The following is a 26,606-nucleotide window of genomic DNA, read 5'->3' on the forward strand; positions in this document are numbered from 1 at the left end:
ATGCATGCTTAGCAGGCTCACGGCTCTGAGTTCAAGGCAGTGTGGGGGCACACACTTCTAATCCCAGCACTCAATGGATTGAAGCAGGCGGACTGCCACAAGATTACGAGTGACCCTGTCTTGAAATAAAACCCACCAAAGCCAAAAGACAATATTTCTGCCTGCAAATGTTCTACTTACTTCCTTCCCATTAGCCCCAACTGTTACATCTGTGTCTTCCAAATGTCTCCTTAGGACCTGGAAAATCCAGTCTACGTATCAGATGGTTTGGGAAAAACTGTTAAGGTCCAGTTATCCATTTTATTGATTTTCTTAAGCTCCTTTTCATTAAGTGATCAATTATTGTAATATCTATTTCTGCTGTCACCTGTAGAATTTATTGATTTTTTTGATTGAATCCATGTAATTCAGAAGTTACATGGTGACGTTTATAGATTACAAATGTGTTCTACTTCCCATCCTGTCCAAACCCATCTGTCCTGTGTAAGTAAACTCACAGTTTCTGCTACAGAGGACACTTTGAGTTCGCCTTTGGGCTAAACGCAGTGAGTCCCGGCAGCTGAGAGTCCCAGCAGCCACGCCAGAGTCAACTGTCTGGTTCAGCTGAAGCTGAGGTGAAAAGCTGCTCATGTTCTAGTCCGACCATTGTCACCAGAACTCACCGTGAAAGCTTTGCTACGGGACAAGCTGACAGGAGATGGCATTAATAAATGCACACGAACATTCTACTAATAATAACAAAGACTATGATAAATAGATGGTTCCTAATATTTCCTAATAATTCCTCCATGCTACTGATATGTCAAAGTTCCCTCTACTAAATTCACTCAGTCCTCACAATAGCCTTACTACTGACTAAAAGGCAGCAATCTGAAGCACAGAAGTTAGCTAATAAAATACAGGTGGCAAATGATGCATGGAATAGCGTCTACACCAAGAAGCGTCTACACCCACGCAATCATTCTCTATGTGGCATTTTCTATGGCTATAATTAAATGTAACCCTTTTACTGGTAATAGAATTAGTATTTCTAGTCATAATTTAATTTTTATTTTTCCTATGTGAATTAATGTTCAATAAATTGTAGGTTATAAAGCAAAAAAAAAGTACAGTTATCAGATGGTCTTCTCTTACAAACTCTTATTCGGTATCGAATAGCTGAGAAAACCGAGGGCTTCCTGTTCTCATCACCGTAACATAAATTACACAATGTTAAGAGGTGACAGACACCTCACTTCCAGCTCTTCTCAGCAGGGTCTGGGTAGCTGAGGGACACATAAAGGTGCTTCCCATATTTCTGATCTTATCAACATTTTTCTTCCATATATACATGAAGATGTTGAATAAATAAAGGTCAGTATTCAGATACATAGAATTTCTCCCATTGTGTGTATTCTCTGGTGCTTCTTCACCTGCAAGAGCCGAGTAAAGGCCTATCCACATTCCTTGCATTCATAGGGCTTCTCGCCAGTGTGGATTCTTTGATGCTGCTTAAGATGGGACCTCCGTCTAAAGGCCTTGCTGCACTGCTGGCATTGAAAAGGTTTCTCCCCAGTGTGGATCCTCTGGTGTAGAATAAGAGTTTTACAATCGATGAAAGCCTTTCCACACTCTTTACATTCATAAGGCCTCTCTCCAGTGTGAATTCTCTGATGTCTATTAAAGTATGAAGGACAAGCGAAGGCCTTCCCACACTCCTTACATTCATAAGGTTTCTCGCCAGTGTGAACTCTCTGGTGTTGGATGAGATGTGCTTTTCGCCTAAAAGCCTTCATACATTCCTGACACTCATAGGGCTTCTCATTGGTGTGAGTTCTGTAGTGTTTCATGAATGCTGAATGACAGAGAAAGGCCTTTTCACAATAGTTACACTCATAAGGTTTTTCACCAGTGTGAACTTTCTGGTGATAATTAAAGTTGGAAGCCCAAGTAAAAGTCTTTCCACATAAGTTACACTCATAGGGTTTCTCACCGCTGTGAATTCTCTGATGTCTGGTAAGATTTGCACTCTTGTTAAAGGCCTTCTGACATTTGTGACATTCATAAGGCTTCTCATTGGTGTGTGTTCTCTGATGCTGAAAGAAAATAGAGAAGTAGAGGAAGGCCTTCCCGCAGTGCTTGCACTCATAGGGCTTCTCATCCGTGTGAACTCTCTGGTGCTGGACGAGCAGGGAGCAGTTAGTGAAGGCCTTCCCACATTCCTTGCACTCACAGGGCTTTTCGCCAGTGTGAAAGCGATTATGCTGAACAAGGTAAGCATGCTTTTCAAAGATCTTGCCACAGATCTCACACTGATAGGGCTTCTTATTGATCTGATATGGGGCAAGATGGAAATCATACGCAAATCCTCTGCTGCACTCCTTCAATCCATCACACTTCCCGCCAGCCAAGTCCTGCTGATGCTCCATCTGATCTGTGTAGCAGACAAAGGAGTTCTCATACACTTCATTAAGTCTGTCACTGGCAGGAACTCTTACCTGCTGAGGAATGGTTTCACCTGCCTCCTGTTGACAGTGTTTTGTTTCAGAGTGAGTCATTTCACTCAGAGCCATGGGTGTAGGCTGAATGAATTCGGCTGACATCTTTTCCAATGGGGCTGCCATTCTCTGTAAACATTCCTCTGTGGATTCCGCTTGTGCCTCCCGGGGTCCTTTGCAGCTCCAGTCATTTCCAAAACCAGACTCCTCAAGGCAAAGATTACCGACTCTTTCTATTATTTTCCACTTCAATGATTCCTTTCCAAAGACGCCACGCTCTAGAGATAAATTCTTCGTTTCATTTACAGACAGCAAATCTGAAAGGAAATAAGTACATATTTAGTACTAGAAGACATGACACATCTACATTAGAAACGGATGGCTGGTGGAGCATGCCTTAAATCTGAGTACTGGGGAGGCAGAGGCAGAAGGATCTCTGTGAGTTCAAAACCAGCCTGGTCTACAAAGAGCATTTCAGAACAGCCAGGTGTTGTTTCACTGAGACCTCCTAGCTTGAAAAACAAAAAACAAAACAAAACAAAAAACACAAAATGACTTTTTAAAAAAGATTTTATTTTTTTTCTTTATATATATCACTGTTTGGCCTATATGTGAGTCTGTGCAGCACAGGAAACCGCCCCGCTAGAGACCAGAAGGCAGCTTCAGGTCCCTGGAGCTGGAGTTACAGAGTGGTGAGCTGTCATATGAGTGCTGGGAATTGAACCTGGGTCCTCTGGAAAAGAAGCCAGTACTTTTAGCCACTCAGCCATGTATCCAGCCCCAAAATGATCTTACAGTGCTTACTGCAGTATAAGAGAACTGGACTTTAGATCCTCAGAACTCATGGAAGCACCAAGAAGGCATGGAGGCTCACTTTTAATTCCAGTCTCAGAAGGCAGAGAGACAGGGAAGTTGTCTCCCAGGACAAGTTGACTAGGAAGATTAGGGTTTGATTAAGAAATCCTGCTTCAAAAAGGAAGAATAAAAGAAAGTGATCAGCAAAGATTGCCAGCATTAACCTCCGGCCTGCACATGAACTCACACACATGTGAACATGAACACACATATATACTACATATACACAAAAAGGGAAAAACTCAGGAAGTAACTGGGGCAGATAAGATGGCTCAGCAAATAAAGGTGCAAACCTGACAATCTGAGTTCAGTCCCAGATCACACAGCAGAAGAGCAGAACAAACTAAAAGTTGTCCTCTGACCCTCACAAATGCACCCTAAAGTGCACACATACATTGTTAAGTCTCAAATCCTGGAACAAATGGCAGAGGTGTCTATTTAATATACGAAAGCTGAACCTGGAAACTCCTAGGGAGAGAGGAAGACTGCCCAGGAAGGAGCTGAGAGGAGCCATGAGGGAGAAGGGGTAAATATCTGGTAACAAGAATTTCAATTGAATTTCAACTGGAGCATCCCCAAGCAGACAGAGAGACTTGTTGGAGAGAAATGCCCCAAATCACAGAGTGGAGTCCCTTTCCACATGATGGGGGCCCAGTAGGGCAAGAGGAAGCTTCCTGACACACCACTGTGACTTTTGTAGTAAAAGTAGACTGTGGAGGCCCAAAAATGTGAGCCTATTTCCACTTGGTCTGAAGGTCAGAGAGTTTCAGCTTGCTCAAAGTTGTTGCCATTCCACCCTGACCAAAGTCAGAGAGTCAGACCTTACTTCTGTTCCTTCAAGGTTATTGTCTGCTTCTACCTCTACAAAGGTCCCACCTAGATTTAGATCAGAGAGTTCTGCTCTCTGTTAACAAGTGTGGCTAATATTCAACCTTGTATTTCAGGTATCAAGAAGTAGACCTATTTCTACCTCAAACAAAAGTCTAAGGATCCAACTAAGTTCCTACTCTCTCATGGAGATAACTATGGATTCCACTCAGGGAGGGGTTTGCCTACAGAGTGTTTTGGTTAGGGTGTGAGCATTACTTATCTTGTTCTAGCAACAGAATGTTTAACTAAGAATGTAGCCTGCAACCTTCAACTGACCTGCTCAATTCCTTGTCTCATGTTAACAGTTTTTTATCTTACTCCTTCCTTTTGAGGTTAGGGGTATTTCAAGCAAATGGAAATTAAATGCATGCAATTTCAGCATTCACTGGAACTCCCTCCTGTACTATCCTATGTTTTCTGTTTTATTATTTTCATTCACATCTAAATTCTCTTTACTTATTTTCCTAATCCCCATGATTAAGTGATAATTTTGTTGAAGTTGGTCTTAGACAGTAGACAAAGCAGGGAACTCTGTAGTTGACACTTACCCAGTAGAAGGGGGGAAATGAGGGGCTAGAGCAGGTAGAAAAGAAAACAGCTGGAGACGTGCAAGTGATTTTGTAAGTAGGACTGTGGATTCAGTTATCCACGTCTGGGCGCCATTTGTAACATGAGGGGGCCGGCTTGTTGGGGTTTCCGTCCCGCCCGGTACCCCACAGCCGGCAAATCCCAAAGAGAAATCACACACAGGACTCCATAAGGTTATAAACTGATTGGCCCATTAGGTCAGGCTTCTTGTTAGTCCTTATAACTTATGTTACCCCATTATCCTTATCTACATTAGCCACATGGCTCCGTACCTTTCTCAGCTGGGCAAGTTACATGCTGCCTCTTCGGTGGTCTGCGCAGGAGTGGAGAGAGAGCTTCTGCTTCCAGAATACTCCCAGTCCCTTTGCTCCACCCCTCCTTCCTGTCTGGCTTTCCCGCCTATACTGCCTGCCTGGCCAATCAGCGTTTTATTAAAATATGATTGACAGAATACAGACAATTCTCCCACACCAACGTGCTGAGCCCCAAAGGGCACAATAGGGAGATGCCTACATGGTGGATACTCCAAAAGGGCACAACAGGGAGAGAGAACACTTACTGAGTTGGTGAGGAGAGATGTTAGATAAGGTTGTTATGGTTTAAGTAAAATGCTGTAAATTCCCCGAGGGATGCAGCAGCAGAAACGCTGCAGGTCCCAAGTGGCGGCAGGCAGTGGGTCCTGAGACCATGGCAGGCCACGAAGGACAGCCAATCCCAGGTAAGGAGCTGCATGGTGGGTGAGAGACTGAGATGGATAGACACACCACAAGACCACACCGCAGGTCTCTGAAGGCAGCTGGCCCCAGGTAGGGAGACACACAGCAGGTAAGAGACAGAGACACTCTGCCATGCAGAGTGAAGTTGGATATTTATGTAGTGAGTTATGGAAGGGAAGGGGGAAAGAGGAAGAGCAGAGAGAGAGAGAGAGAGAGAGAGAGAGAGAGAGAGAGTAGGGGGAAGGGGAGAAGTGGGGAGAAGGGAAAGACAGAAGCTATCTCTTCAAGAATGAGAAGGAAAGGAAGTGACTCAGGCTGGAAGCTAAAGAGCAGTTTGCCTTGGTAGAAAGGGGAGGGAGTGGGCGTGGCTTGTCTCTTAAAGGGACAGGACAGACCATTACAAAGGTGGAAGGGAGAAGCAACTAAAGAGATGGAACTCTAGAATTGAATTTTGTGGGTGGCAGAAGCCAGAAGAAACAAATGATCAGTACATAGCCCAGGAGAGTCGGATCAACAGTTTGGTTCAGAGAGGCTGAGTTCCCTAGAAGGAGTTCATTTATGACACTCTTGGGCTTCAGCAGCAGATGGATGAAAAAAGAAATAAAAAGGAAAGGAAAGGACATGACTGCTCCTAGGGATGGCGGAGGTCCCATGAAGGGTGGTGGTTGGTTACCTGAGGCCTTGGTGGGTTCCCTGGCAGGTGGCCTGAGGCCTCAGCAGGAGACAGATAGATAGATATGCCATGCAGAGAGAGTTTGGGTATAGAGTTTATTTAGTGGGTTATGAAGGGGAAAGGGAACGGGAAGGGGACAATGGGAGAAGGGGGCAAGAAGAAAGAAAGGCAGAAGCTACCTCTCCAGAAGATGGGCAGAGAGAGAGAGAGAGAGAGAGAGAGAGAGAAATCTGATTGCCTTGGTGGAGGGGGAGGCTGGGAGTGGGTGGGGCTTGTCTCTTAAAGGGACAGGGTACCCAGGTGACAGACCAGGCCAGCAGATTACACTGACAACCAGGTCCACTTTGATATGTTAAATAGGCGCCTCAGCCATTTGCCCCAGGGTTTATAAAACAAAATAATTTTAAAAATTAAATGGCATAGGTAACCCTGGAATGATTACATTAATATCAGATAAAATAGACTTCATGATAATCCACACTGTCAAAGATAATTTTATCAAAGCAATTAAAGGTCATACTCATTCGTCTGGCAATCACAGTTATATAATTCTATGATAACAAAGTTTCACAATTCATAAGGAAAAACAGAAATAAGAAAGAAATGACAATCCTACAATCACAGCTGCAGATGCTCCAATTATCTCCCAGTAACATACACAGTCAGACTCCTCCAAAAAGTCAATCAAGACACGAAATTACACATAGTACTGGGCAACATAATTACCACTGTCTAATTTTTATAAAGATGACATCAACAATGGCTAAATGCGGTGAGATGGCACAGTCACCTAAGGGGTTTGCTGTCAAGCCTGAAGACCCGACTTTGATCCTGGAGGACCACATGGTACAATGAGAGAACCCACTCCCACTAACTGTGCACACACACACACACACACGCTACACAACATGCTCAAAATAAAAGTAGACAAAAAACCTGGGCGGTGGTGGCGCGCGCCTTTAACCCCAGCACTTGGGAGGTAGTGACAGGCGGAATTCGGTGAGTTTGAGGCCAGCCTGGTCCAAATGAGGTAGTTCCAGGACAGCCATGGCTGTGACACAGAGAAACCCTGTCTTGAACAACCAAAAACCAAAAACCAAACCAAACAAACAAAAAGACCAGCCAAACAAACAAACAAACAAAAAAGTAGAAAAAAAGAGAAAGAAAAGAAAAATGGAAAGCAAGCTGCTGGACCTCTCCTTTTCTCAAACTATTTCTTCCAAAACACTGGTCTCACAGCAGGACTTCTGTACACTGTAGGAGAGGACAATCACTGCCACTCTAGGACTAGTCTGGCCTTCCCCAAAAGCACCCCAGTTGCTCCCATCATCCTTACGCACCTGGATACCATCCTGCTTGCTCCACCATCCACGGTTCTTTGCCTTGCTCCAGCAGTGAAATTACTAATGGCTTAGAAATGGCAAGTCCTACTCCAAGAAAGAGAATGTTAAAAACAAATACAAAAACAGACAACAGGCAAACAGCATTTGCTATATAATTAGTTTAACCTAAAACAAATTTCGGATCTTCAGGATGATTGTGATTTAAAACAAGTGAATAAAAAAGGTGCCGTTTAGCAAGCAATTTACTAAATAATTATCGCTTACAGAGATCACTGATGAAAATTAAAATTAGCAGGGAAGGATCATGAGAAAGTATGTATATAGTGTATCAAAGGACTTCAAAGAAAGCATTTACCAGCTGTTAAGTGGTGGTGTTGGGGACGGAGAAAAAGTTCAGCAGTTAAGTCCTGCATGCAGTAGACTTCCCTCTGCCGCAGATCTTCATCTCTAACATTAGGGAAGCATCTTCTGAATTACGAGAAACAGACGGCCTTACCCAGTGACACAAAGCTGCTGTAGGTCTCCAGCATCACATCTCTGTATAAAGACCTCTGCTCAGGGCCCAGGCACTCCCACTCCTCCTTACAGAACTCCACAGCCACATCCCTGAACACCACCAACTCCTGGACGGAAAGAAAACCACTTCAGCAAACGTTAAGACTGCCTTTTCACGGTTTTTCCAGGACAAGGCATGTCCCCTCCCAGCATTAGGAAAACTGAACATGTCAAAGCATTGGCCTTTGGCTCCTGAGAAACCATTTCTGAGCCCCTGGATGTTCTGCGTAATGAGGTGTTTCTTTTCTGTGTGCCTGACTGAGGCCTTGGGCTGGGCTAGCTTGACCGTTAGGAGGCTGGAGAGTCAGTAACAAAGATGAGGGGTAGCCACCATGGGTGCGCCCAGCAAAAACCCCAGACGAAGAGCATTTGTCAAGTGTTGCTTGCTGGCCATAATTGCTACATGCTGTCTCATACCATGGCCAGGAGAACTAAGCATGTCTCCAGACTTCCACCAAGAGGACACAATGCAGACTTTAGACTTCACCTTTGGCAAACTTTTCTTTCCTGGTCCACATTCTTTTTTTTTTTTTCTTTTAATTTATTTAACCTATTTATTTTGTGTGCATTGGTGTGAAGGTGTCAGATCCCCTGAAACTGAAGTTACAAATAGTTGTGAGCAGCCATGTGGGCCCTGGGTATTGAACCCAGGTCCTCCAGAAGAGCAGCCAGTGCTTTTAACAACTGAGCCATCTCTCCAGGCCCCTATTCTGCATTCTTCTCGGGTAAATTCACAAGTATGAGGATAACTGCTTCTCTTAGTTGTGCAAATTCAACCAAAGAATCACTCCAGTCTATCCAGACAAGTGGTTCATTCCCATAATCCCAGCGCTGGGAAGGACAGCTAGAAATTCAGGGCTAGCCTGGGTCTTAGTTAGGGTTGTACCGTGATAAAACATCCCAGGCAAAAGTAACTTGAGGAGAAAGAAGTGTATTCCCCTTAGGCTTCCAAAGTACCATTCACCACTGAGGGAAGTCAGGGAAGGAACTTAAACCAGATGGTACCAAGAGGAAGGAGCTGATGCAGAGGCCATGGAGGGGTGATGCTTACTGGCTTGCTCCCCATGGCTTTCTGCTTTCTTATAGAACCCAGGACCACCAGCCCAGAGATGGTGTCACTACAGCAGGCTAGACCCTCCTCATCAATCACTAATTTAAAAAATGCCCTATTGGCTTGCCTTCAGCCTGATCATACGTAAGTATTTTCTCAATTGAGGGTCCCTCCTCTCTGACGCTAGTTATGTCAAATTGAAATAAACACTAACCAGGACATCTAGGCTACACAAGTTCCAGACCAGCCTGTGCTACAGAATGGCACTCAGTCTCAAGCAGGAAAAAACAAGAAAGCCAAACCCACAGGTACTGCAGTTGAGGTTAAGAGGACTGTACAGGACAGAAGCCCAGCAGTGCACTGGGGCCCATAGAGAGGCTCACAGCAAGAGAATATAATTGGTCCAGTGTATGCAGCTGCCACCACCTGTTCTGGGAACTTGACACACTCAAATGGAAGCCTGAAAACTATTCTGTGGGTGTTTTGGTTATGACTAAAATAGTAATAGGGACACATAACATAGCAATGGGCACACTCTTGGGGACAAGAGACACAGAAGACACTTGGAAAATAAAAAAGTATTGTACCCATACGAGAACCAAAAGCTGACTCCCTTCTCGCTTTTGTGTCTGTCCCCTCTACTTTGGGTCACTAGCATAACTCTGCAAACAGGCATGCTGGTCACTCGAGATGAAACCAGGGTACCTACACTGCCTATCTCCTTCCTTCCAGGGCTAAAGCACACAAGAGGGTGGAGGCATTGTACCGGCAATCTTTCTGTGTGTCTCCTCCAGAATCCCTAAAAGCACCTAAAGGTCTCAGGTCCTGGTCCCAAACCTGCACTCACCTTGGATTTCAGGAATAGCATAGGCTTAAGAGCTGCCCCGCCCCCAGATGTGGCCAACTGTCCCTAAGTAAAAGTAACCATCTGCTGAGAATAAATCTGTCTCCTAGAACCCTAGGACTTCTGCCCACCAGCTCACAGGAACTGAGATAAGGGACAAGGACTAATCAGACCACACCTCCACCAGGATTACTTAATTATGCAAACCTGCCTTGCTCCCTTCCTTCCTAGAGTTATCCCTAAAAGCTCAGTGCCTCAAAGATAGTCTTAGCGTATCTTTAAAGGTACCCTAAGGTGCCTTTATCTCTGTGTGGCCACAAAATCAACTTCTCTCAGCTTTTCAGTGTTATTTATTCTTTATCTATTTTAATTTTTAAAATTCCTATGTATGTACACTGAGGTCAAAAGAGATGATTTAGAAAAGGGAAACAGGTTGGGCACGGTGGCGCCCACCTTTAATCCCAGCGCTCGGGAGGCAGAGGCAGTGGATCTGTGAGTTGGAGGCCAGCCTGGTCGACAGAGTGAGTTCCAAGACAGCCACGGCTGTTACACAGAGAAACCCTGTCTAGAAAAGTTTTTAAAATTAAAAAATAATTAATTAATTTTAAAAGAAGTATTTTTGGTTTCCTAGGTGGAGAGTTATTAAGTAGAACAGAAAAGTCAATGGGTTTCTGATGGGATTAATGAATAAAAATAAGGAATAAATTATATACCTGTTCTGGGGGGTTATCTAGGGGGTTATCAAAGGATGTGCAACCAATAAATGAAGTGGGAGCAGAAAGTTCATGAGCTCAAGATCATCCTTGGCTCTAAACCAATCTCACATGGTTACCACGACAACAGGATTACAATTCCACTTCCAGAATCAGCAGCCAGAAGACAGGTGACAGAAGAAATCCCACTCACCTTGAACACAGTGTTGACATCCACAATAGCCATGCTTCTCTGCTCTCGGGGCAGTCTGGGGAATGGCAGCACTGGAAAGGCAAGAGAGATTGAGAAACTAGGTCAAACATCCCAAGACCTAAGAAGTCACAACTGAGACAGAAATGCTACTGATACTGAAGGGCACTCGTGGGAAGATGACAGGTTCTCATTTCTTCCATTTGCAAGGCCTGTGACCCACCCAGGAAGTCCTTCTCCCCCATTAATAGGGTAAGGAATGTGCCATTGTGATGTGGGACAATGCTCTTGTACACTGTAAAGAATTATCACGCGTATTAGTTTAATAAAACACTGATTGGCCAGTAGCCAGGCAGGAAGTATAGGTATGGTGACCAGAATAGGAGAATTCTGGGAAGAGGAAAGGCAGAGAGTCAGTTACCAGCCAGATTCAGAGGAAGCAAAATGAGATTGCCTAACTGAGAAAAGGTATCAAACCATGTAGCTAAACATAGACAAGAATTATGGGCTGATTTAAGTTGTAAGAGCTAGTCAATAATAAGCCTAAGCTAATAGGCCAAACAGTTTACAATTCGAATAAGCCTCTGTGTGTTTCTTTGGGACTGAACAACTGCAGGACCAGGCGGGACAGAAACTTCCATCTACACCACTCTCATATGCCTTTATCACAAGGGTAGAATCCACCAGCTACAGCATCAATGTCCCAGAAGGTTCTCAGGGATAAATGCCATTGATGCATACCATGCATAGAAAACCCTTCTTATGAACATGTAGAGATTTTCTTTTTTTAAATGATGGTGTCTCACTAAATAGACCAGGCTGGTCTTCAACTCAGAGATCTGCCTGCCTCTGCCTCCTAAGTACAAGGATAAAACGTGTGTGCCCCATCCCTGACTCCTTTAACTTTCTCTCTCTCTCTTCTTTCTTTTTTTCTGGCTCCTTTAATCTACTTTCTCTCTCTCTCTCTCTCTCTATCTATCTATTTATCTATCTATCTATATTTCTCTTTCTTTATTTCTGAAACAAGGTCTCACTGTATAGCCCTGGCTGGCCTGAAACTCAAAATGTAGACCAAGACGACCTTAAACTCACAGGGATCTAACTGCCTCTCACTCCTGAGTACTGGGATTAAAGGTGTGCACCTATGCTCAGTCTTTAATTTTTTAATTATGCTATGTCTATAATGCCCAAGATCCCTTCAAGTACCCAATAAAATGCCTGCTTGGGCTTTTCTGGGATAATATGAGTTTCCCCAACACCAGAGCTGTTTGTTCCCCTTTCTTCAACCCCAAAAAACATTTGCCTTAGAGTTTATGAACAGAATTGTTTTTGAAAGATTAATTTATTTTATGTTTATTGGTGTTTTGTTTGCACATGTGTCTGTATACCATGTGTACGCCTGGTGCCTTGAGAGGTCAGAAAAGAGAACTGACCCCCCGGAACTGAAGTATGGGTGGTTATGAACTGCCACATGGGCGCTGTGGATTGATTTCCTCCACCTCATGCAAATAAAAAAAGAGGAACTTGATCTCCCCTCTGGAAACCATAAACACAAAGCAAAGTACATTCGAGGAACGCCGAAAATTTCTTCAGGAACTGGTCAGATGCAGGTAAATTTTATTTTAGTCCGTTTAAGATGCTATAACAAAATATCTGAGACTAGGTAGCTTAGAGACAGCAAACTTGTTCTCAGTTATGGAGGCAGAGAAGTCCCCATCTCAGCACTGACAGGCTTGGTATCTAGTGAAAACCTATTTCCTGGTCCACAGATGGAGACTGTTCTGTATTCTCATCTAGGGGAAAAGAAGCTCCAGGGAGTCAAGGCACTAATGAAGGAACCCAACTTCATTGGGGTCACAGTTAAAACTGTGGTTTTAACTTTAACCACAGTTATAACGCTCTGCAAAGGTTTTCAGATAGCAAGCTTCATTAAAGGCCGGGATGCTGAGCAAATAACAGGCTTAATTAAGGGTCTCTGGAATCCAGTGCCTCTGAAATGCTGAGCAAAGACACCTGAGCAAAGACAGCCTTATCTGGCTGCGAGACAGGAGATTTATGGATTGGTCATAGGAACAAAGAAAGAGAAGATTGCGAGGCCTGAGTCACGTAGAAAGCGAGGCTCTCACAAGTCAGGGGCTGTGTAAATCAGACATCTAGTCGCCAGCCAAGCTAGGAAGGCAGGAAGAGATAAGAAAAACAGGTAGGACAACCCCCTCCTTGGTATTTAGGTAAAAGGTCAGGAGTGTGCCACTCAGCTTAGCCTTATTTAAATTGATCAATGAAATGAAAGCTTTTCTGCTTCTGTACCCGCGCTTTTGCTCCCCTATAAGAACCACTCATCCCCAACCTGCAGGCGCCCAAGTCATCGGAGAGACTTGTCGCCCAGGTACCTATGTATCCACCAATAAACCTCCTGCTGTTTGCATCCGGCTGCGTGTTTTCGACAGGACTGATCTTTGGGCACGGGGTCTCTCCCGAGGGAAGACGCCCACGCGGGAGTCTTTCACTAATCCCATGTAATTACCTTCAAAAAGTCCCCACCTCCTAAATCCACCACATTGACGGTTTTAACTACAAACTGGAGAGGGTAGGAATGGGAAACGACTGAGTGTGCGCATGTGTGTCTCCTGTCCTAAAGGCTTGGAGCTGAGGTTTTCTTTCTAGACTTGGAAGTGGATCACCCTGAATCTTGAACTCCAAGATTCTGAAGAACTCTGACTTCTCCAGTTGTAGTCAACAGAGCCTTATAGATTCTCTAAGACTTTCAAATCTGTTGTTTGTCCCTAAACAAGGCTAACTGAGGATGTGACACAAAAGTAGGAGCCCCTCAATGGCACGTTTTTTCAAACGTAATTTCTCCACCCTTAAACATTTCTGAGACAGGATTTCACGACGGCCCAGAACCCACTATGGAGTAGTCACTGTCTTTCAGCTTTCGAGGCCAGAGTGCTGAGATTACAGATGTGGGTCACCCCGTCTGACTTCTGACTATATTTAAAAGTCACGGTGATCGGTAAATCGATCTATCTTGGGTACAGATATCCTTATTATCTCTATTATTTAGCTTTCTTTTTTCCAAATTTTCAACTAAACTTGACATCCAGGAAGGAGTAGAGGTATTTTCTCCCCACTTAGCGGTGGAAGACTAGAGGATCCGGTAACCACTTATCACCCGTGTTCTGACGACCTCGCGCACGCTCGCTCTCACCCTTCCGTACAATCCACATCCTCTGAAAGCCTTCTTGCCTGTGGAGTCACACTTGCCTCGCCGTAGTCCCTGCGGAGATCTATTAAGCCGCCAGCGCCATCCCGGAAACCGGGTGGGTCCCCAAGAGCCAGTCGGCAGCCGGCAACCAACAAATAAAGACCGGAAGGCCCCATACCCAAAATGCATAGAACCAGAGCCATACTCACCTCAACTGGAACCCCACGGGCTACGAACTCCAGGGACCAGCGGATATCAACCAGAGCAGTACCCGGTTAGGTCGGGTAGGGCACTGAGATGATCCGGAACAACCTCTTTCCAGCCACTTCCGCCATGTGTCTCAGCTTTTAAAGTGGACTACATTTCCCAGCAGGCCGTGCTTCTCTAGACTCCCTGGGAGAGTTTCAATGCTGGAGAGTGGAAGTAGAGAATGTTGGAACGGGAGAACGAACAATTAGCCTTTTAAGGAGGAACTTCCCACAGATTCGGGCCTCAAATTCAAAGTTCCTCTGAAACTTTTAAAGTGTTTCAGCTCTGAGGCGGGGTGGAGATCTTTACAGGAATACGGCAAGGATCGCATCAAATGACCCAGCTCAGGACTACATTTCCCAGAGGCCATCGCAGACCTTGTTCTCCTTGACAAACTCAGCTTGCTCTTGATCCTCCTACCAAGTGTGAGAGCTCTTTAGAGCTTCCCAGGTGTAGCATGGCTGGGACTGGATGGAGCAAAGATCACCTTGTCGTCACTGGAACACAATCTACTTACACTTGATAACCACTAATTTAAATGTGTTGCTTTAGCCAGGCCTGCAATGCATGCCTGAAATCCCAGCACTCAGGAGGTAGAGACAGGAGAATAAGGGGATTTAGGGCCAGCTTCGATTATGTTACATAGTGAGTTTGAAGCTGGGGTTGCTTTTTGTTTTGATTTGTTGTCTCACGGGCACAATGAGAACTCGATGTTGATCATGCTGGCCTCAATCTCTGAAATCCCCACGTCTCTGCCTCCTGTTTGCTGTGATTAAAGTCACGCAGCCCCACATCCAGCTAAGTGCTGGTGGGTTTTGTTACTGTTACTTGAATTTGTTGTTGCTGCTGAGGCAGAGTCTTACTAGATACCCTTGGCTGGTGTTCTGGCCTGGAGCTTGCTTGCTCAGGCTGGTTTCTAATTTCTAGATATTCTTCTGCCTCAGCATCCCAAGTGCTGGAAATAAAGGCACATACTACCATGTCCTGGTTGTTTTTTTCAGCCCAACAAACCTCTCCGCCAACACAATCCAAATCAGACCAAATCAAACCAAATTAAAAGAAGACCAGGTTTAATGGATGCCAGCGCTCCCAGACAGGAGGAACAGAGAACTGGAAAGACCACGTGTTTGTTCTCTGGGGGCAGTTTAAATAGCCTGTGGGAGTGGTCTTCACCCTCTCTGGGGAGGGGTCACCATTTGGCAGACTTTCTTGGAGGTAGAGTTTGGACTGAGGCATCTCTCAGGGAATGGAGGGTTTGAAGTGGAACTTTCCACCCAACATTCCAAAATGGATGCCAGGGGCTGGGGTGGCACTTCCAATCAAACATTCAGACTCTTTTTGGATAAGGATGTTAGGGACTGAGGTGACACTTCCAACCAAACACTGCTAACTTTCAGTCTTTTGGGGACAAGATCTTGCCTGGAATTTACACCAGTTGTCTCCGTCTCCTGAGTGCTGGAATTACAGGTGTTTGCCACCACACCTTAACTATATAAATTTACATTTTTCAATGAACTTGTAATATTTTACCTATTTTTAATTTTTTCTATTGTTTTTTAAGGCAGGATCTGTGTAGCATGAATAATAAAAGCCCAGAGACAAATTTTGGGATTCAAGCTGAAGATCAGAAAAGCAAAGCAGCCAAGCTACTAGAGAGTTCTTAACCTCTACCAAGGCTCATACAAAGAAATGGTCGATCCTGTCCTCAGCATGACTGCAGAAGGCAATGCCCTCCACCAAACCTCAGACTGCACTGAGCTCTTGTCTCTCCTGCCTTATATTCCTCTCTGTATTTACTCCTGTCTCCACCTCCCTGGTGCTGGCATTAAAGGCACATGACTCCTGAGTGCTGAGAGCACCTTTGTGTGAGTTCTGTTTCTCTTTTTAGATAGATTCCCATCTCAAGTAGCCCAGGGTAGCCTTGAATTCTGGGATTAAAGGTGTGTGACACCACTCCCTGGCCTCTAGTACCTTAGTTCTGCACCCTGGTCTTCAGGCAAGCTTTATTTATTCAAATGCAAAATAACACTACAGATCTGTAGCCCAGGCTGGCCTTGATGTTGCCATCTTTCTACCTCAATATTCTCATTGTCTCTACTATAGGCATATGCCTGACCCCCAATTTAAATTTTGGAATGGAAGCTATTTTATGAATATAATAATATCTAACCCATAGAGTGTCTAAAAATAATGATTTAAATATTTTAATTACTGTGCCTCTTTCTAGTGGTCCAGTAAATTCCTAGTGTAATACTGAAATCACAATGGCAGGCACTTGCGTCTCATTCCTACAATCCCAGGGAAATAAGAGTAGTAGGGATGCACTAAGCAGTAGGGCACTTGAACACCACTGTGTATAAAGCTGTAGTTTCAACCCCAAGAACCTCAAAAGACAAGAAGTGAGGTATAATGGCCTATTCCTATGACCCTAGTGCTTGGGAGGGTATGTTGGAATATTGCCCCAAGTTAGAAGACAGCCTAGGTGACCTGAGCTGAAAAAAATAAGACTCCATTAAAAATAACTATTAGAAAAATTAAAACCTAAAGCCACTGTTATTCCTTTTGATCTCTGGTCCCTTTAAGGGGCAAGCCCACTCCCAGCGACTTCTGACCTCTCCTTGCCATCTTGGCCTCTTTCTGTTTCCTCTCTTGGCGTGTGCACACGTGTTTTCTGTCTTTTCTTTCTCTCCTTTTCTCTGTTTCTGTCTTTTCTTTCTCTCCCTCTCCTTCTCCCTCCCCCTTTCTTTCTCTGCCCCCTCCCCTTTTCCTCCATAACCCCGAATAAATAATTTAATCTCATTTTACATGTCCATGTCTCTGTCTCCTGCCTGCCTGCCCACAGCCAGCCAGCCCAGGATGCACTCCCACCTGCTCTGACATGGCCCCTGGGGACTTTGCAGAGACCCACAGCTGTCTCTGCTGGACTAGCGGTTGCTCTGTGAGCCGCCGGGGCACGCACTCATTTTTTAAAGGAATATTAACCACCACCTCGGGGGACACTAGAGCAGCCATCCCACCACTAAGAGATAAGATTTAGTCCAGGGCACTGATCCTTACAACCAAATTGTTCACACAGCTGAGAGGAATCTCATTCACAAGACCCAGGTTACTGGCAGCCTGAAATAAGATTTTGCTGCTTAGATTTCTGGACTCCCTGGACTTTTCTGGATCTCCTAGGACCCTCATGCACATCCTTTCTTCAGACCTCTGCCACAGAGGAATTCTCCATGAACCTGCTTTGGGCGATATTGTGGCAGGTGTGAATGAGTGAGTGTAAGGTGAAAAGTGCGAAGGAAAAAACAACTTGCTCCTGACTTGACCTCAGGACTGGGGCTTGAAATCCCACCAATCGCTGAGCTTGCTCCAGAGTCAGACTACAACAATCTGCCAATCCCAAGCCACCCTGGAAAGCTCCCCCAACCCCTGCCCAGAAATCCTACATAAGTTCTGTACCCTGTTCTGTTTGCCGCTGCTGGATTCTGCCTTCCCAATAAATTTGTTGAGTGAGGTTTATTGTGTGGTATGACTGGGAGTTGAACCCAGCTTGAACAACTTTCACCAGAGTAGAACTGTAACCCTTTTCCTGGGGAAACTTTCTTCTAGCAGGGCAGAAGTTGTTACACTCCAAGGGACATTCTCCTAGCCGGGCAGAAGTTGTTACACTCCAAGGGACATGAACAGAGCTGTAACACTTCTCCAGAGCAGAGCAGAGCTGGAGCAGAGTTGTTACATTTCCACTGGGGAACTCTTGCAGTGATTTTGTGGTATTCCTTGGATTCCGACTGCAAGGATACCTTTCCATCTGAGCTATGATGCTTACAGTGAGTTCCTTTGAGGATACCAGGGCTATTGGCTCTTATAAACCTCCACAACCTCAATCCCTAGGGCTTGAACTACATTTCCCTGTGAGCAATAGGTGCAGGCAATTTACAGTCATGGTTCAGTCCTAGTCTCCCCACCTGCCCCCAAACACATTCATGCCTACCCGATGGCAATGTTCTCTGTATTTAACAGTGTGAATTCAACCTTAGGCAAAGGGCACAGATGAGTGGGACTCCAAACAAATGCTATGAAATTGGAGCTCCTAACTTAGAGATAGAGAAGCCACCAGTTGTTACTGGAATATCAGGCCTGTGGGTTCATGAAGAGCACACAAGAATTTCGTGTGTCTGTGTCAGGTAGGGGAATGTGTGGGAGCCCGTGTACATGCATTCTTGCAGGGGGGGATTGAAAGGGAGGGTTTGGGGAAGAGGGCTGTGACTGTGGAGGGACCAGGATGTGTCTCCTGATTGGATAGTGCAGTGAGAAGCTGTGACCAGTGTGTGGCTGGCTGTGTGTGGCATCAAGGGACATGAGGTATGTCCTTTATGTTTGTTTGGGTTACTGTAGTACTGTGTGTCGGTGACATAGGACCCAGCCATGACAAGCTCAATGGATACCCGAGTCTCAGCAGTTTACCCTAGGGCAATACCTGATTCCAAGGAAGACCACAAACTCAGAGTACCCAGACACCACCCAGGAACAGACCATCCAAAGGAAATTCCTAACATTCCAACCATTGTAGATAGGATCACTGGCCAGCACACACCTGATGTGGGATTCCGCTCTGTATGCTGTGATGACCACTGATTAATAAAGAAACTGCTTTGGGTCTATAACAGGGCATAACAGAGGTAGGCAGGGAAAACTAAACTGAATGCTGGGACAAAGAAGGCGGGGTCAAGGGAAGCCATGTAGCCCCGCCAGAGATGGACTGAACCTTGCCAGTAAGCCACAGTCATATGACAACACACAAAGTAATAGAAATGGGTTAAATTAATATGTAAGAGCTAGCCAATAAGAAGCTACAGCTAATAGGCCAAGCAGTGATTTAATTAATATAGTTTTGGTGTGGTTATTTCAGGGCTGAGCAACTTGGAACAAAAAGGTGACCTCCAACTACACACACCCATTGCTATTCGCCAGGATACTCCTAGACAAATGTCAGCAAATCAGGGGTCCTGAATGTAGGAGGAGGGCCCGTTTGTTTGTCCCAGCCACCAGGCTAGCTTAGCCCCAAAATAATCACATAGGAACTGTATTAATTAAATCACTGCTTGGTCCATTAGCTCTAGCTTCTTATTGGCTAACTCTTACATCTTAATTTAACCCATTTCTATTAATCTGTATATCACCACGAGGTTGTGGCCTACCAGCAAATTTCCAGCGTGTCTATCTCCAGTGTCAGATCCATGGCATCTCTCTCTGACTCTGTCCCTCTTCCTCCCAGCATCCAGTTCCATCTTTCCCGTCTACCTAAGTTCTGCCCTATCAACAGGCCAAGGCAGTTTCTTTATTCATTAACCAAGAAAACCAACACACAGACAGAAGGACATCCTACACCACCTGAACTTTAGAAATCCCTTACCACCATCTTTGTTACTATAAAAACACAACACTAACTGAGCTCAGAGCTCTCCGACCACTCCAATACATTGGACATACAGAGAGTCTGAGTTTGCAAACTTGGGTAAGAATAAAGGGTCTTTACTTTTAGAGACAAGACTCTGTCTCCTGCTTGTTTTTGAGGGGACTCTGTGATCTGGGAATAACAGGTTACTTGTGGGAATTGCTTCCTCAAGTTACATTTTCCTGCCCCCATTTGAGATGCTTATCTGCAAAGAAAACATAACTTCCCTCTTCTCCTGGAGCTGGGTAAGAAAGTTTGAGTGCACGTAATCATTACTTGATCCCTGCTGGGGTCAGGTAACAGTCCCTGCTTGGGTCAGGTGACAGTCCCTACCAGGGTGAGGTGACAGTCCCTTCACAGCCCACTCCTCTTTTGGTGCTGTGGTATAAAAGCTAGCCCCAGCAGAACAATAAACAAGCTGAAGCTGTTACACCTCAACCTCGTGCTCTGTGGATTCATTCAACCTGGACACCCTCTCCAAGACTCATGGTTTCAGCCCGCGTGGGCGTGGTAACTGGAGGTCCCACTGAGATAGCCGAGAGATCGCCGAGAGATCGCCGAGAGATTGCCGAGATCGGAAAGGTAGAGGAAAGTGGACCGGGTCATCCTGTAGTCCGGCCAGGATGCATTGGGGATTAAGAGATATAAGAGATAAGCGATAATTAAGAAATAAGAGATAATTAAGATAATTAAAAGATAATTAAGAGATAAAAGATATTAAGTGATGGGGAATATCCCGGGTAAATCAGAGTTAAAGTTTCAGTTAAAAAGGTTGTTGAAAGAGCAGGGAACAGCTGTAAAAACTAAGACTTTAGACGATTTTCTTAAAACTATAGAAACGCGGAGTCCCTAGTTCGTCACCAGTGTAGCCCTCAATAATTCTGAATGGGAACAGGTTCGCAGGGATCTTCAAAAAATTTTGAGAAAGGAGAGGCCTGAAGCCCTGCCAATTGCCACGTTCTCCCTTTGGAGACTGATCAGGGATGCTTTGCTTACAGAGAAAGTCCAGGTTAAGAAGGCCTTGAAAGCAACAAAAGAGGTGTTATCTGAGATTCAAGACAGTGAGACTAAGGCTCCCCTTTGTTCTGATGTGGCCTCCTACACGGAGGCAGAACCGCTCGCTCAGCCTAAGGGGAAGCCCGGTAAGGTAGAAGAGAGGAAGACTAAACAGAAAAAAACCTCCAGACAGGGAGGGGGAAATGAGTCATGGGACAGAGTTTCCTCCCAGAATTTAGGGGCTCGTCCCAAGCTCACAATTTTCACCTACTGGTGTTTTTCGGCAAGGGGGACCCATTTATTGGTTACATTTACCCGCTTCCCCTAAGAAGGTGGTGACCCCATATTATGAAATGGTGCTACAGCTCCTATGGAAGGCATATGCTTTTAGTTTAGAAGTTTTTGGCAGGATCCCAAATAAATTTCTAATCCTTTATCAAAAAGAGGAAATAACAAGGCTACAGAGGGTTCTAGATGGATGGACCTTGTTCATCGCAACCACTGGAGTCATTTTTGATAACCATTATCCTGATTCTCGTTTAATTTCATTTTTTAAGAATCATCCTGTTATCTTTCCAGGAATTATTAAAACTTCCCCCCTTAAGGGAATGCGCTCAGTGTTTACTGATGGTTCTTCCAAGGGCTATGCAGTGGTGGTCTCTGGTTCAATTAAAGAAAAGCAGCCCCGAGGTCCAATTTCTGCCCAACCTGCAGAACTCACGGCCTGCCTTATGGCCTTTTCTCTTTTCAAGGATCAACCCTTCAATTTGCATACTGATAGTATATATGTGGCTAGGATTGTTGGGCCATTGGAAACCTTGCCATATATATTACCTACCTCTCAGGTTTTCTACCTTTTGGTTCAGCTGCAAAGTCTTATATGCCAAAGAATGTTTCCTGCCTTTGTTGGCCATATTCGGGCCCATACTGATCTGCCAGGGCCCTTGGCAGAGGAAAATAAGCTTGCAGATTCCCTCACCCGTGCAATGGCATTGTTCCTTTCTGAGGAACAACGAGCCCGTCATCTTCATTAAAAGTATTACTTAAATGCCTGTTCTCTAAAGTTTCACTCTGGATGTACTCTAGCCACAGCTACTCAAATCACATCCCAATGTCCAGCTTGTGCTCCATTTCATAATGCCCCCAATGAAGGTGTTAATCCTTGAGGCCTCCGTCCTAACCACCTTTGGCAGATGGATGTTACCCATTTGTCTCAAGCTGGCAGACTTAAATTTTTACATGTCTCTGTAGACACTTATTCCAAGGTAATTTATGCCTCCCTACATTCAGGAGAAAAGATTAAGGACATTGTTGCTCATTGTTTACAGGCTTTTGCCTATATGGGCATCCCAGATTTTCTCAAAACGAACAATGGACCGGCTTATACCAGCCAACGGTTTACAAAATTTTGCCAAGGACATCAAATTACACATACCTTTGGAATTCCACATAATCCCACAGGACAGGCCATAGTGGAGCGCATGCATGCTTCCCTTAAACAATTTTTTGGTAAAATAAAGAAGGGGAAGTATATCACCTCCCCAAATACCCAGTTATCTATAATTTTATACATTTTAAATTTTTTAACAGTAGATAAACTGTTTAGCCGCAGAGCGGCAGCACGATGGCCACCCGAGTGCCAGGCGGGCCCTGCCCTCGAGTCTCCTGGAAGAGCTTAGGCCGGACTCACCCGACTGACGGAAGTGGCGCCCGAACGGTGGGTCCCGAGTGCGCTGACAAGACAGCGGTCGGTGACCCTGGCCTCGGCGCTACACCGGTGGCACCGACGGGCTACTGAGGGCTCTGGGGATTCTGATCTCAAGCTAGAAAGTCCCGGCGCCGCCTGCTTCTTTCACGGGGTTCTGGACTCCCCGCCCTACCCAGACTGTGAGCCCCGCCCCAAGGGACCCGCGGCGTGAGAAAGGCTTTGGTGGCATCCTGCACCCGCAGTGGCAGAGGGAGTTTGGCGCCGAAATGACTTAGACCCGTGATTCTGACCTTGAATATACTGACACCCTAATGCTTCGAGGTCCAGCGTGGAGCGCTTGCTAAACAACCGCACTCTAATAGACATCTGCTTACTACTTTTGGCATCTGTTGCTTGTTTTTGTTTTTGTTTTTGTTTTTTGACAGTCTCCCTTAAAGGCCCTGAATCTTGCCGGGGAGGCCAAGCTGACTTGAATTTACATGCTGGCTTTAAAGGCACACACCACCACATCCCTACCTGAACCACTCTTAGGTCTGTGCTAAGATTGTCGATCGGTTTTTCTTCCTTTCTTTAAAAACATCCCAGACAAAGTCTCTCTACGCAGCCGTAGCAAGCATAGAATCTGTAGACTAGGCTGGCCTCAAACTCAAAAATCCACCCGCCTTTGTTTCCGTTGTACTGGGATTAAAGGTATGCACCACTACTTTGGGCACCGTTTTCTTTTCATGAAGGAGACTAGTGGTTTAATATAGGCTGAAGCACCGGACGGTGGTGGTGGTGCACTCCTTTAATCCTAGCCTTCGGGAGGATATATAGCTATATATATATACTGAAGCACTCGGGTTGGGAGGACGCAAAAGGACAGCATGCCTGAAACCCTGGAACATGGGTACAGGCTTCTCTAAAAGACTGGTTTTCGTGATATTCTTACGTTCTTATGTAAGGAAGAGCTTTGCTTTTCATCCATTTCTTCAGTCTAAATAGCATGTATTCGAGAGTTCTTAACGTGTTGTAATTGATTTCTTTCGTTTTGATGCCTGCGTTTTCCAAGATTTGGCTTGTGGGAGCCCCTGAAGCTGAACACTGGTGGGTTTTTCATTTGAACTACAGCCCAGGCTGACCTGGAACTGGTGATTTCTTTCGTTCTGCTTCCCTTCCCTTGGCATTACAGGTGAAAGACACCACACTGGGCTATTGGATACTTTTTTGTCTTCTGATCGGTGGCTAACACGGTTTGTTTTGTTTTGTTTTGTTTAACATTTTGGTAATCATTAAATACTTCAGGGAGTTGGGGAGGTGGCTCAGTGCTTAAGAGCCAGCTGCTCTTTCAAAGGACCCAGGTTCAGTTCCCAACACCCACATGGTGGCTCACAAATGTAACTCTATTTCAGGAAATCCAATGTACCCTTCTGGTTTCCATGGGTACTAGGCAATGCATGTTATGAACACATGCAAGCAAAACACTCATATACATAAAAGGTAAAAAACAAAACATTTTAGTTTCATCATGTACTTTCAATATCCTAGCCAAAAGTATGGAAAGCAAGACAATTTAATTATATTCATTCACCTTAGGTATGGTGTATGTATGTATGTGTATGAGTCCATGTGTATGCCATGGCGCACACGTGCAGGTCAAACAACCTGAGAAAGTTTGAAGCAGAAGGATTGTTGAGGTTAGCCTGGGCTACTGAATTCCAACCTGGGCTACATACAAAGCAAGACCCTGTCTGAAAGTAGTGGGCTAGGTCAATGGTAGAATGCTTGCATAGCAGGCGAAAGCTTAGATGATCCAATCCCCAGCATCGAGAAAGCAGGAAAAAGATATCCATGCTAGTGATGATGCAGCTTTATAATTTAACTCCAGAGGCGGAGGCTAAGGCAGGAGAATTACAAGTTCAAGGACTGCGTTGGCAGCTTTGTGCAACTGTCTCAAGAAGCAAAAAACCCACAAATGTAAAAACGTTACAGACAATACATAGCCAGTATTCAGATTTAACTGCTAACAAGATCGGTGTATTCGCTACTGGTCTCTCACAACATTAAACTGAGACAGGGTCTTTGTCCAGGCTGGCCTCTGCCTCCACTGATGATCCTACTCAGCGTCCTAGGTAGTTAAGAAAGGCTCCTACCTTTCTTTTGGGTCTAGGGGAGGCTGACGTACAGAGCCTTGTGGTACCCAGGTCATTGTCACTGAGCTGTGACCTCATCTGCTTTGTGATGACAGCTTGGTTAGCTTTAGATGACCCCAGGCACAACGCTCCAGTTTCCCACCTTGGTTTGTGATCCTCTTGCCTCCCACCTCCAGAGTGCCGGGAGTACAGTTGCGCACCTCTATATGGTTTGTGAAGGGCAAATCAACCAGGCTTTTGTGTATACTAAGCAAGCTACGAAGTTCCATCTCCAGCCACTAGTGTGCTTTGTCCCCCCCTCGGGTTTTTAAGACAGGGTTTTACTGTGTAGCCCTGGCTGTCCTGGAACTCACTCTGCAGACAAAGGTTGGCCTTGAACCCAGAAAGACCCCCCTGCATTTGCTTCCCAAGTCCTGGGACTGAAGGCATGCGTCACAACCTCCAGCTGCTTTTCTTTTTGTAGAACTAGGAAACCGATTCAGTTTGACTTGATACTTTGTTTTGTTTTTGCAGTATGTGATGAGAATATATAGCTGGTAAAATATGCTGTTTCGTACGCTGCTTGTGAATGGCAGAGTATATCTGACCTCTCTTCTTACACACAACAGTTTAACTGCATCTGCTCTGTGACTGGAAAAGTTGAATAAGATGCATGGCTTTAGGGGATGACTGGTTGTGTGATAAGATTGACAAAAAGCAATGTAGGGGAGAAAGGGATTTATTCAGTTTACAAATCCAGGTTACAGTCCATCATAATTATGGGGGATCCAAGGCAGGAACTTAAAGCATCGCATCCACATGGAAACAGAATAAATGCATGGACTGTTGCTTGTTTGCCAGTTTTCTTTACTTTTACACAATTCAGCGCCCAGTCTATGAAATGGTGCCACCCACAGTGGGGTGGGTCGTTCTATACCAATTAACCAACACAACAACCACTAGACAGCAGGCAAACCTGATTTAAGCAATTCCTCAGACTTTCCTTGAAGTTGATTCTAAGTGTCAAGTTGACAGTTAAAACTAACCAGTACAGTATACTTAAGACATGTAACCATGCCCCGACTTCCAGGGCTTCTCTGTAACATGAGGGGGCCGGCTTGTTGGGGTTTCTGTCCCGCCCGGTACCCCAACAAGCCAGCAAGCCCCAAGGAAAATCAATCACACAGAGATCTCTATAAGCTATAAAGCTGATTGGCTCATTAGGTCAGGCTTCTTGTTAACTCTTATAACTTATATTAACTCATTTTTCTCATCTATGTTAGCCATAATGGCTCCATACCTTTCTCAGCTGGGCATGTTACATGCTGCCTCTTCGGTGGTCTGCGCAGGAGTGGCTGAGGGAGCTCTGCTTCCAGAATACTCCCAGTCTCTTTGCTCCACCCCTACTTCCTGTCTGGCTTTCCCGCCTATACTGCCTGCCTGGCCAATCAGCGTTTTATTAAAATACATGATTGACAGAATACAGATAATTCTCCCGCACCACTTCTCCTTCATCCACATGCCAATCATGTTCATCCAGGTATTGCCTACTTCCACGGAGAGTTATGAAGGCATGATCAAGGCTAGTCAGCTCCAGAGTAAGAAATTCTTCATTTAAAATTACACATTTTTGAAGGACATAACTTGAAGCTGGTTTTGATGGCCCATGTCCGAAACCTCAGCACTCAGGATGAGACAGAGGATCCTGTAGTTCGAGGGCAGCCTGGGTCTCTTTGTCGACTACTTTCTACCTTCTTTTTTGAGGCAGGATCTCTCCTACATATGGAACTTGCTGACTGAGCTAGACTGGCTGGCTGTGGAAGCCCCAAAACCTGTCTATCTCCCCACCTCTTCTTCCTCCCTCCCCTACAATGTAGCCATGAAAGCACACTGCTTCTCCTTGGTATTTGATGTGAATGCTGGGGATCAAAATCCAGGTCTGAATCCTTGTTTGGCAAGCACTTTACTGAAAATTGCCCCAAGTCCCCCAAATGAGGAAAATTTAAACCATAA

At 45.1% G+C, this 26,606-nt stretch overlaps 1 protein-coding gene and 1 long non-coding RNA gene across 2 annotated transcripts; one reads left to right on the top strand and one right to left on the bottom strand.

Annotated features, from left to right (window-relative positions):
* Positions 1-1,027: 1,027 nt before the first annotated feature.
* LOC146896042 (uncharacterized) lies at positions 1,028-14,204 on the bottom strand. Its single transcript, XM_087906840.1, has 5 exons — positions 14,084-14,204; positions 10,879-10,949; positions 8,019-8,145; positions 7,520-7,606; positions 1,028-2,794 (listed from the first exon to the last, which is right to left on the bottom strand). Exons 1-5 carry the CDS (start codon positions 14,100-14,102, stop codon positions 1,434-1,436), a joined length of 1,665 nt encoding a protein of 554 aa, XP_087762966.1. The 5' UTR covers positions 14,103-14,204; the 3' UTR covers positions 1,028-1,433.
* On the top strand, positions 12,261-16,175 carry LOC148123362 (uncharacterized). The gene is made up of 2 exons (XR_015738056.1): positions 12,261-12,485; positions 15,891-16,175. It is a non-coding gene; the product is annotated as an uncharacterized LOC148123362 (long non-coding RNA).
* The last annotated feature ends 10,431 nt before the right edge of the window (positions 16,176-26,606 follow it).

This window comes from Myodes glareolus, chromosome 1, assembly GCF_982192425.1.
Source record: "Myodes glareolus chromosome 1, mMyoGla1.1, whole genome shotgun sequence".
In the NCBI taxonomy this organism is placed as follows: Eukaryota; Metazoa; Chordata; class Mammalia; order Rodentia; family Cricetidae; genus Myodes; species Myodes glareolus.